Source organism: Phyllobates terribilis, unplaced genomic scaffold (assembly GCF_046119375.1).
Source record: "Phyllobates terribilis strain yellow unplaced genomic scaffold, ASM4611937v1 Scaffold_2__4_contigs__length_985480577, whole genome shotgun sequence".
In the NCBI taxonomy this organism is placed as follows: domain Eukaryota; kingdom Metazoa; phylum Chordata; class Amphibia; order Anura; family Dendrobatidae; genus Phyllobates; species Phyllobates terribilis.
Window position 1 is genome coordinate 380,099,960 of NW_027362762.1, and position 12,763 is coordinate 380,112,722.

Here is a 12,763-nt window from a genome sequence, read left to right on the forward strand (position 1 = left end):
CCCTGATTTGGAGTCACTCTGTAATGTCTTCTGGCCACCACTCATCTCTACAGAATTTGCCACACATGTGTCTTTGAGCACATTCCCACACCGTGCTCCTAAAAATAGCAAAGTCATTTATGGGGCCTTTTAAGTAAAACAAATACCACACTGTACCCATATATAAATATATGCTCCTGCTGTGATCCCTAAATAAAACTATTCCCCATACTGTGCTATTAAATAAAATATCCCCCACCCTATGTAGAACAATATAAACAACCCTATGCTATGCTCCTGAGTATAAATATGCATATACACTATGCCCCTAATTAAAAATGACCTACATTGTGCCTCTGAATAAAACTGCTCTACAATGTACCCCTGAATAAATGATTCCTCTCACTGTGACTGAATATAAAATTTGCTGCACATTGTGCTCCTAAATACAGATGTACCCTTAATGGTGCTTCTCTAGATAAAAAAATGTTGTTCAAACTGTACCCAAGTCTCTGTTAAGGAATACTCGCCTAGTATGCACCATATTCTACATCTTATTGTCCATTGAAGTTTAAAGTGTTTTATATTTTATACCCTTCACAGCTTTGCTTTCTGAGAATGGAGGGCACACAAAGTAACTGAGCTTATTCTTCTTATTAATGCCATACTTCTGAATAGCAGATACTTTTGTGATTTCAAGTTTTGCAAAAGTTGTTTAAAAACTAAGCTTTACATTTACTGAAACCAAATGTTTTATGTTTTTAATGATACATTTCTGTTTTATTTATGTTGTAGAATCCTGTATCGATTATGGAGTGGAGTTTGAATTTGAATATGCAAATGTCGGTGAGCCTTTGTATGCCTCCTGCCCACTGTACTTCTTATTTGAAGAATATAACTTCAATGTAACCTGGATAAGAAATGACTCGCTAACAGAAATCACGTCAGACAGACAAGCAAGAGTTCACCAAGATGAAAATTACCTAAAGTTTATTCCTGTGGATCTACAGGATAGTGGCTTCTACCAATGTGTTTTCAGGTGAGAGAGTGTTCACAAGTGATAAAGGATTTAACTCTTGCCTATTCAAAACGTGAGACATTCGTGGAGATTTACACTGTATGATATATACAGGAATAGCAATGGCTTGTTACACACAAATCATAAAGTGCTGAAAACAGGAGTTTAGATGGTAAGGCTAATACAGAATATCAGGAGTCAGGCAGCCCTCTCCGCAATACTGCTAGAAAGTATACTTGCTTTAGCTAACTAATATTAATATGGAAAGTTTAAGTGAAAATGAGCTTTACCAATCTGAGACATGGTGACTGAGTCTGCTTTCCTATTCTCCCTGCAGAGCTGTGTGTAATTACAACAGTACAGCAGAATTAAATTTTGTCTCATTACAAACACATCTACACTTGTAGCTCTCCTCTCATAACACTATGAGCTGAGTTGTACTGCCCCTACCACACTGGCTGCCTATGAGATGGAAGCTGAAGAAGTGTTAGTTGTAATCAGGCAGGCACAGCTGAACTGACAACACTATGAGAGGAGAGTTACAGTACAACGGTAAATGTGTTTGTAATGAGACAAAATTTAGCAATGCTGTACTGTGTTACTAATAATCACACTCAGATCTGCAGTGAGATCGGTAGCAGACAGTCAGTCATTACATGTTTCACACTAATAATGCCCCCTTTCCTTTAAAATAAGCTCTGGAGGCAGATTCTCTGGGAGATCTATGTCCGGCCCAGAGATCTTAACAGCTCATTTACACATTAAGAATAACGTGGATTTCTCTGGAATAAGACATCGGATCGCAGATTTCAAGGTATAATTTTATTCAACTTTCTATGACCTACATGCCTGTATAGACAGCTTCAGGGGGTTGATCCTATTGACAGATTCCCTTTAAACTAGAGCTGAGAAAAGTTATTGAATGGCACGATGTAACATTTTACTTACTCTGCACTGGGAAAGTAGTGGAATAGATCGGTCAGCAACTTCCCTACAAAGAGTTTCTTTTTAACCTACATTTATCATGATCACTTAAATGATTTTTAGAGGGAGAGGGAGTAGGGTTGCTTATCTGTTGTCTTCACTTTGTGCTGGTACTGATTTAATTATTTTTTTCATACAGGAACTCAACATATTGCATGAAGAAGATAAGGAGAATAGAAGTGTTTAAGAATGATGATGGTCTCTGCTATAAATATTCAGTCATGTTTCCACAAGATATAATCTTAGCACCATCACATACAATTGAATGTCCAAATCTAGACATCTATGTCAACTACCGGAGCGTAAAAGTCAAATGGTTTAAGGTACTGTAATATTTTTAGTTTTATTCATATGAAAGTGATTCATCCCCAAAACACAGGCAGCATGAACAAGAGTTTGGCTATGTTATTGCAGTCATATATGTTTTTCAGAGAAAACCTACTTGGAAAAGCCAGCAAGAGCCATAACTTTTTTATTTCCGTCAATATGGTCGTGTGAGAGCTTCTTTTTTGCGGGATGAGTTGTACTTTTGAACGACATCACTGGTTTTACCATATCATGTACTGGAAAACAGGAAGAAAATTCCAAGTGTGGTGAAATTGCAAAAAAAGTGCAATGCCACAATTGATTTTTGGATTTTTTTTTACCATGTTCACTAAATTCTAAAACTGACCTGACAATATGATTCCCCAGATCAATACAAGTTAGCAGACACCAAACATGTATAGGTTGTTTTTTTATTTAAGTGGTGAAAAAAAAATCCAAAGTTTGTAAAAGAAAAATAAAATGGCTCCATTTTCCGAGACCCATAGCATCTCCATTTTTCGGGATCTGGGGCTGGATGAGGGCTTATTTTTTGTGCGCCGAGCTGACATTTTTATTGATATCATTTTAGGGTAGATATGATGTTTTGAACTCCTGTTATTGCATTTTATTGCAATGTTGCAGTGACCAAAAAAACTTAATTCTGTTTTGATTTTCTTTCTCATTACGTTGTTTACGGATCTGAATAATTGTTTTTATATTTTTATAGCTCGGGCGTTTCTGAACGCAGCAATACCAAATATGTGCGTTTTTTATATTTTTTATAGTTTTATTTTGAATGGGGCAAAACGGGAATGAATTGAACTTTTAGGTTTAGGAGACTTGAAAGTGCGATCTTCCGATCGCTTGTGCTACACATAGCAGGGCTGCAGATCTGCTATGTGTAACAGGAATCATCTCTTATGAACGCTGGGCCACGGGCCGGCATTCATAGCAGTTTGACAATGACAACCACAGGGTTCTCCTGCAGACCCCCGGGTTGTCATGCCAACCCATCAGCACCCGGCGATCATGTGACAGGGGCGCCAATGCATTGGGTTTGTGACGCGCTTTCTGTAAGCACGAGTTAAATACCACCGTCATAAGTTGACAGCAGCATTTAACATGTTAACAGATACAGGTGGATCGCGATTTCACCCGCGGCTGTTAGGGGCACATGACAGCTGATCAGATCATGTGCCGGAATGTGCTGGAAAAGATGTGGGCTCAGCATCTAATGCCGGGACACGACCTATGATGTACCTATATGTCGTAGGTCATGAAGGGGTTAAGAATGATTAGCTCTCGGCCGATACACAGTGGCTTGTCCCCACCCCACTACCCTAGACTAACAGGTCTTACTCACGATGCCAACTTGGTACTATCCACAAGAAGAAACTTTACCCCTTATACATTTTGTCAGAGGCCTCTCACTCGGCCAACCTGATTACCTCCTTTACACTGATGAGGGGCAACACATTGAAACATATGTCTGCAAATGTAGTTTCTGGTCTGGCTTCTTATTGTAAGTCATATGTCAAGGCCCAAAAAGGTTTGAAATTGGCTCTAGAGTTATTGTCACTTTTCTCTCTGAGGAGGCTGTTTACATAGAGAGAGACCTATCGGTCAATGAGTTTGCTGCAGGCAGAAGCCACCAGTGACTTGTCCTGAACTGGTCAGCCAAAGGACATACATAGAAATAATGTAAAAAAAAAATATTAAAAACAATAAGTCATACACAAATGGGTAGCAAACACAGCAACTGGAGACAAAAACAGTTCCAGGACTTAAAATATCAAATAATGAGCATGCAGTGTAGTATAAGCCTAGTAAAATTGTATGAGTACAATAATACCAGTCAAAATAACAGTGTATTTATGTAGGATATAAAAATGACATAAACACTATGTAAGCAAAGTATGAAACACACAAAAACAAAATTGTTAGATAATAGGCAGAATAACAATCAACCGATAACAACCAACATATATTTTATCTAACTAGTATCGGAGCAGGAGATGCCCAAAGCTGTGAAATAGGATGAGTAATATATAGAATGGTTAATGAAAGACTATGTAAAGGATCATAGGAATAACTGTCTCATTCTGCTGGAGTGGCTTCAGCTTCGAGCGCAAGCCTTTGTCAGGGAATGGGAGGCCAGATAGTCATTATAGTGAATGATTTTGCCTGAATTTCATGCTTTTGTACATTTAGATGGAAACCTGAGGTACAGTGGCTTGCAAAAGTATTCACCGCCTTCCATTTTTTGTGTTTTGCTACCTCACAACCTGGAATTTCATAGTTTTTTTTACGGTTTGCATCAGTTCATGTAAAGAACATACCTACAACTGTGAACATTTGGTTTTCTTTTTATAGTAAAGCCAACAATAAAAAAGACAGAATAACTTCAATGTGCATAACTATTCACCCCCCTTAAGTCAGTACTTTATAGAGCCTTGGATAAGTCTCTGTGAGCTTTCCACATCTTGTCACTGGGATTTTTGCCCATTCCTCAAGGCAAAACTGCTCCATCTCCTTCAAGTTAGATGGTTTCCTCTGGTGAACAACAATCTTCTAGTTTGACCACAGATTCTCAATTGGATTAAGGTCTGGGCTTTGACTAGGCCACTCTAAGACACTTACACTTTTCCCCTTAAACCACTTGAGTGTTGCTTTAGCAGTATGCTTTGGGTCATTGTATTGTTGGAAGGTGAACCTCCCTTCCTAATCTGAAATCACTGACAGACTGAAATAGGTTTTGCTCAAGAATATCCCTGTATTACGTACCATCCAATTTCCCCTCAACGTGGACCATTTTCCTTGTCCTTACTGATGAAAAACATCCCTACAGCATGATTCTGCCACCACCATGTTTCACTGTGGGGATGGTGTTCTTGGGTTGATGGGCTGTGTTGGTTTGGCACTAGACAAAGCATTTACTTTGGTGGCCAAAAAGTTAAATTTTGGTCTCATCTGACCACAGCACTTTTCTCCATATATTTGGGAAATCTCTGCTTTTTTTCTGCCCAGTCTTCCATAAAGTCCACCACTATGGGGTGTATAGCTTATTGTGGTCGTATGGAAACCTACTCCTGTTTCTGTTTGGGGAACTCTGCAGCTTCTTCAGGGTTACCTTTGGTCTATGTGCTGCCTGTCTGATTAATGCCCTCCTTACCCAGGCTGAGTTTTGGTCGGCGGCCCTCTCTTGGCAGGTTTGTTGTGGTACCATGTTCTTTCCATTTGATGATAATGGATTTGATGGTGCTCCGGGGGACCATCAGAGATTGTGATATGTATTTATAACCCAACCCTGACTTGTACTTCTCAACAACTTTGTCCCTGACTTGTTTGGAGATCTCCTTGGTCTCCATGGTGTTGTTTGGTTAGTGGTGCCTCTTTCTTAATGGTGTTGCAGCCTCTGTGGCCTTTCAGAGAAGGTGTGTACATACTGACAGACCATGTGACACTTAGATTGCACACAGGTGGACTTCATTTCACTAAGCATGTGACTTATGAAGGTAATTGCTTGCACCACACATTTTTTGTTGCTTCATAGCAAAGGGGTGAATACATATATGTACATGCCAATTTTGTAGTTACTTGATCCCATAAATTTAATTTATGCCTATATTTTTCTCACTTCACTTCACCAACTTAGACTATTTAGTGCTGATGCATCACACACAAATCAGATTACAAAAATATTTAAACACAGGTTGTAATGTAACGAAATAGGTAAAAAGCCAAGGAGGTGAATATTTTTGCAAGTCACTGTAATTACTCCTTGTACAGCACAGGATAAATGTGGACCACTAGATTGATCTGATTTAGTCGGTAGACTTGATTTTTTTATGTTTTTCTACTTTTGTACACTAAAACAAACAATATTTTCCCCAAATTTTTTTTTGCATCACCCATCACCATATTCTGAGCGCTTCTGAGGGCGCCGCTCTCAGTCCTCCAGACCATCAGGTCTTAGTCTGAATTGTGCCTTCTCTCATGCAGACCACCTCTTGTGCCATCAACAGATATATATTGTATTTTTACAGCCCGATCATGAATTTCTTCTTGCATAAGTTGTTCCACATGACTGTCACTTCCCAGACAGTTATTACATATATACATATGGGTGAATTTTGCTTTGGTTTTATCTTATCTATTTAATTATTTTGATATGTGACAAACATTACATTTAACAGCTTCTTGCTGCATTGATCCCCCTGTCTATTATACCGTTGCCCTTCTCCTTCATATAAAATAGTTATCATCTCATACATATTGTTATTGACATTATTTTTTACGAACTCGAACATTTTTCTCTATAGTTGTTCTTATACACATTGTGTCTCATTATTTTTGGGTGTTTTCATTGGGTCCACTGTGACCTTATAGCCTGTGGTTGCTCAATTTTTTTGACAAACAGCTCCACCTTGTGGACTCTGACGGTACCATCTTGTATATACTTAAAGTTTTTACTAATTGTTTCTATTTGGTCCATTTTGACCTGGTACTATATTCTTTTCAATGCAGTTATTCCACTTATGATCTTTGGACAAACATCTATCTAGTACCATCCGTCTATGTCCAAGTTCATTACTTGTCTATTGGTGTTGATTTGATTTATTTCATTTACCATTTTGCATTTACAACTGTCTCTTTCCTTTCCTCTGTTTTTGGCATATACTCTTGTCCTGTTTGGTTTGGGGTGTTATATCCTATTATGCACCCTTGTATTTTATGTGTATACTCATATACCAATCTTCTATAGTGCCACCATAAACCATCGTTTGCTAATAAAGGTTTTTTACGTTTACTATCCTGGTTCTGACTTTTTAATGACCACAAGTTTGGTTTTTCTTCTTTGGGTACATATTCTGAGAGCTGTAACATTTTTAGTTTTCTTCTGACATACCAATATGACGGCGCTTTTTTTGCGGGAACCGTTGATGTTTTTAATTCTAACGTTTTTCCTGTACTTGTGATTCATGGTAAATCAAATTTTTATGTAAATTTTAGCAATTTTGGTGAATTTTAAATAAATGTGCTTCGTTCTAATGCCTAGTGCAGGGAAGTATTAAGCAATCACAGCTAGTGTTGCATCAGCACATATACTGGGTTCTAGGGATTGAAATCAAATAGGTAATCAATACAGAAGTCCTGGAAAAACTCTTTAAAATCTTCTTAGTGTATTAGCTGTAAAATCTGAATATTAACACATTGGTGTTCATAACGTAAATAATCCTTAAAAATTATCAAAGCTATTGAAGTAACTGCATTTACAAAGCTTATTTTCAGGAATTGTAATGACAGTCTCATCCTCTGCCTTTTCCGTCTCCTGTTTGTTGCGGAGATTGCATGGAACCACATCCCAGGGGTCTTCATTCACTCAGTGGCCAGGGCACAGCAAATGACATTGTACCTTGAGTGTTCATGGGTTAGGATATCTTTCCTTCCTTTAGCTGCCATTTACTGAGAACAATATGGAGGGAGACATCCAATTAATGATCTTGTCTTTGGTTACAGGAATGCCAGCCATTGCATCTGGATGGTAAGCGCTACTCTGCTATCGAAAACACCTTGAATATAGGAAATTTGTCAATCCATGATAGTGGGAATTATACTTGTGAAGTACCATTTACATACCGAGGTGTAACATATAACCTCTCCCGTGCCATTTCCTGCACTATTGAAGGTAAATATGACCACAACCCAAACTATTACGTGGTTTTCCAATAGTAATTTGTTTTTGTATACAAAACTACAGCAGCGCTTCCACATTAATACATACACAGAGCTGCAGGGAGCGGCACGCTATCTGCCTACCTTGCATGTAAAAATAGACAAAATATCAAATAAAAAGTGCAAACTGCACTACTGTGTAACAGTATGTCTAGTACAAAATGACACATGAAATATGTAAATTTAGGTAACCCCTATTTTTAGTAGTGTCTACCTACGTTTAAGGGGTTGCTCAGTCTAAAACTACAAGTCTGCAGTCACTCTATGTGGTTGCAGACTTGTGATTCCTCACATTGCGCGCACACAGTTTAGTCAGCCACAATCCAACTAGACTGTTTCTGGTTTCACTCAATGCACTTGCATTGAGCAAGGCCGCTCCCATCTAGTCGTATTGTGGCCGGGAAAATGCATATCGCATACTTATGGTCACATGATTGCTGTTTCCAATACCGATAGCGGAGAATCATCGCAGTGTGCTCGATGTAAGGATTCACAAGTCTGCAATTATATAGAGTGACTACAGACTTGTAGTTTTAGACCGGACAACCCCTTTAAACAAAATCCGACGATGTGCGTGTCAAAGACCCGAGCAGTGGAGTCTTGTGCTGAAGCAGGGGAATAACTTTTGGGAATTAATAATTTCTAGGTTTCATGATTTCAAGAAGAGTAAGCCATTGGACCTTTAAAAAAATGTTATTTCTGTTTATGTAGATTTAATTTAGTTTGTATAGTACAAAACATGATTAACATAAACTGTGGGTGCAATCAGCATGGTAGGAGTAATGCACTAAGTGTTACTAAAGTTTGAAGAAGCAATTAAAAGTACCTTATGTTTAAGGGGTTGTTTACTGAAAATAAGTTATGACCTATCTGCTGGATAGGTGATAACTTGCTGATCGGTGAGGGTCTGACTGCTGGGATCTGCACTGTTTGGCACAAGGGGGAATTATTATCTATATTAAATGGAGTGGCAGTGCTCATGTGCAACCTGCCTCTTACTTATTCCTTATGAGGTTGCCCAGTGCTGCTCTCGACTTTCTGTGGCACTCCCATAATTAATGGAGTGGTGGTCAGGTATCCGATCTGCCATTCCATTTTGTAATAGGGATTATAGTTACCTATTCGGTGCAGATCCCAACGGTGGGACACACACTGAACACTTGTGGATATGTGATATTTTGTTTTTACCAGACAACCTCTTTACATTTTTACATTGTTCATGCTAGGATATCTGATGTAAATATGGGAATGCATTATTTGAGCTGTGGATTTATTTCCCGATTAGAGTTAAAGGAGCATTCCCATCTCCGAGATCCTATTCCAATATGTAGTAGATGTAATAATAATATTAGAGAATAATAATAATAATAATAATAATAATATTAGAGAGAGAGGATTCAAAAAGACCTAAATAAACTGGAGCAGTGGGCAGCAACCAACAGAATGGTTTTTAACAGGGAAAAATGCAAAGTACTACATCTGGGCAATAAAAATGAAAAAAGCATATACAGAATGGGAGGAATAGAGCTAAGCAACAGTACATGTGAAAAAGACTTAGGTATACTAATAGATCATAGACTGAACATGAGTCAACAGTGTGATGCAGCAGCAAAAAAGGCAAATACAATTCTGGGATGTATTAACAGAAGCATACAGTCTAGATCACGTGAAGTCATTATCGGTCTTTACTCCTCTTTGGTCAGACCTCATCTGGAATACTGTGTACAGTTTTGGGCACCACATTTTAAAAAAGACATAGACAAACTGGAGCAAGTTCAGAGAAGAGCGACCAGAATGGTGACTGGTCTGCAAACCATGTCCTATGAGGAACGGTTGCAGGATTTGGGAATGTTTAGCTTGCAAAAAAGAAGACTGAGAGGAGACTTAATAGCTGTCTATAAATATCTCAAGGGCTGTCACATTGTAGAAGGATCATCTTTATTCTCATTTGCACAAGGAAAGACTAGAAGCAATGGGATGAAACTAAATGGGAGGAGACACAGATTAGATATTAGAAAAAACTTTTTGACAGTTAGGGTGATTAATGAGTGGAACAGGCTGCCACGAGAGGTGGTGAGTTCCCCTTCAATGGACGTCTTCAAACAGAGGCTGGACAGACATCTGTCTGAGATTATTTAGTGAATCCTGCTTTGAGCAGGGGGTTGGACCAGATGACCCAGGAGGTCCCTTCCAACTCTACCATTCTATTCTTCTATTCTATTCTAAATACTGTACCTCCAATTAGAAATGTAGTTTAGTTTTTCTGATTTCTTTCTTCATGTGCAGGCATTGCAGGACCTTAGGTATCCAGGGTTACGACCACTGATTTAGTGACAGTTAGCTAGTTGCAAGTGGTCCTGCAATGCCTGCACATGAAGAAAGAAATCAGAAAAACGAAACGACATTTCTAATTGGAGGTATTTGCTAATATTATTGTTATTATCACACCTACTACAGATTGCGATAGGATCTAGGAGATGAGAATACCCCTTTAATTTCTTTTATAAGGGGTTTCTGTATAGACATATATACAGTGGGTACAGAAAGTATTCAGACCCCTTTAAATTGTTCACTCTTTGTTTCATTGCAGCCATTTGGTAAATTTTTAAAAGTTAATTTTTTTTTCTCATTAAAGTACACTCTGCACCCCATCTTGACTGAAAAAAACTCAGAAATGTAGAAATTTTTTGCAAATTTGTTAAAAAAGAAAAACTGAAATATCACATCGTCATAAATATTCAGGCCCTTTGCTCAGATACTCATATTTAAGTCACATGCTGTCCATTTCCTTGTGATCCTCCTTGAGATGTTTCTACTCCTTCATTGGAGTCCAGCTGTGTTTAATTAAACTGATAGGACTTGATTTGGAAAGGCACACACCTGTCTATATAAGACCTCACAGCTCACAGTGCATGTCAGACCAAATGAGAATCATGAGCTCAAAGGAACTGCCCAAGGAGCTCAGAGACAGAATTATGGCAAGGCACAGATCTGGCCAAGGTTATAAAAGAATTTCTGCATTACTCAAGGTTCCTAAGAGCACAGTTGCCTCCATAGTCCTTAAATGGATGAAGTTTGGGACCACCAGAAGTCTTCCTAGACCTGGCCGTCCAGCCAAACTGAGCAATCATGGGAAAAGAGCCTTGGTGAGAGAGGTAAAGAAGAACCCCAAGATCACTGTGGCTGAGCTCCAGAGATGCAGTAGGGAGATGGGAGAAAGTTCCACAAAGTCAACTATCACTGCAGCCCTCCACCAGTCGGGCCTTTATGGCAGAGTCGCCCAATGGAAGCCTCTCCTCAGTGCAAGACATACGAAAGCCCACATAGGGTTTGCTCAAAAACACATGAAGGACTCCCAGACTATGAGAAATAAGATTCTCTGGTCTGATGAGATGAAGGTAGAACTTTTTGGTGATAATTCTAAGCGGCATGTGAGGAAAAAACAGGCAATGCTCATCACCTGCCCAATACAATCCCAACAGTGAAACATGGTGGTGGCAGCTTCATGCTATGGGGGTGTTTTTCAGCTGCAGGGACAGGTCGACTGGTTGCAATTGAAGGAAACATGAATGCGGCCAAGTACAGAGATATCCTTGATGAAAACCTCCTCCAGAGTGCTCTGGACCTCAGACTTGGCCAAAGGTTCACCTTCCAACAAGACAATGACCCTAAGCACACAGCTAAAATAACAAAGGAGTGACTTCAGAACAACTCTGTGACCATTCTCGACTGGCCCAGCCAGAGCCCTGACCTAAACCCAATTGAGCATCTCTGGAGAGACCTGAAAATAGCTGTCCACCAACATTCACCATCCAACCTGATGGAACTGGAGAGGATCTGCAAGGAAGAATGGCAGAGGATCCACAAATTCAGGTGTGAAAAACTTGTTGCATCATTCCCAAGAAGACTCATGGCTGTTTTAGCTTAAAAGGGTGCTTCTACTCAATACTGAGCAAAGGGTCTGAATACTTATGACCATGTGATATTTCAGTTTGTTTTTTTTAATAAATTTTCAAAAAAATCTACATTTCTGTTTTTTTCAGTCAAGATGGGGTGCAGAGTGTACATTAAAGAGAAAAAAATGAACTTTTTAGAATTTACCAAATGGCTGCAATGAAACAAAGAGTGAAAAATGTAAAGGGGTCTGAATACTTTCCGTACCCACTGTATGTAGGATTCTTGAATAGAATTATCTGTACTGTATAGATAATAAAATAAATCATACAAAGGGATGATGTAGTCAAAATTGAAATATGCACCACAATTTACACCCTTTCTAAAGCTATTGGGCCTCATTTATCAAAAAATTTAAAATAATTAGTCTTTGTGCCCATAGCAACCCAACAGATTTCACCTTTCATGGCTCTATATTCTATTCTTTAGATACCCCAAAAGAAATAGAACCCGTCATGCTATTCCCGACAAATACCATCATTGATGTGGAATTAGGTGAGTTATCCTTTATTTTTATAGATATAATTTCATTATATGTCACATAGCCATAGGAGTAATGTATTGTATGGAGCCATTAAAGGGGTTGTTCCAGAATGTAATAAAATGGCCCCCCGTCATGTAATTAAAATGGGGGCAGATGGGTTACAAAAATCTCTGCCTCTAAGAATCCACAACACACGTGTGGATGGGGTTGTGTTTGCATCATGTGCATAGATTTGTGAATTGTCCATGACCATACCTAGCTGTTGTAGGACCATATTTGATGGATTTTGTCCTTGTTACTGA

At 38.8% G+C, this 12,763-nt stretch overlaps 1 protein-coding gene across 2 annotated transcripts in view; it reads left to right on the forward strand.

The window, feature by feature from the left end:
• The window catches only part of IL1R1 (interleukin 1 receptor type 1), a 66,648-nt gene that overhangs the window by 27,752 nt on the left and 26,133 nt on the right, over window positions 1-12,763 (forward strand). Inside the window, exons 4-7 of one of the 2 annotated variants that reach the window (XM_073664785.1) lie at window positions 775-1,018; window positions 2,121-2,304; window positions 7,808-7,976; window positions 12,407-12,472. In XM_073664785.1, coding sequence (XP_073520886.1) covers window positions 775-1,018; window positions 2,121-2,304; window positions 7,808-7,976; window positions 12,407-12,472 — 663 coding nt within the window. Of the gene's footprint in view, window positions 1-774; window positions 1,019-1,687; window positions 1,812-2,120; window positions 2,305-7,807; window positions 7,977-12,406; window positions 12,473-12,763 lie in introns of those variants that run through there. The other variant, XM_073664786.1, reaches the window with a different exon arrangement.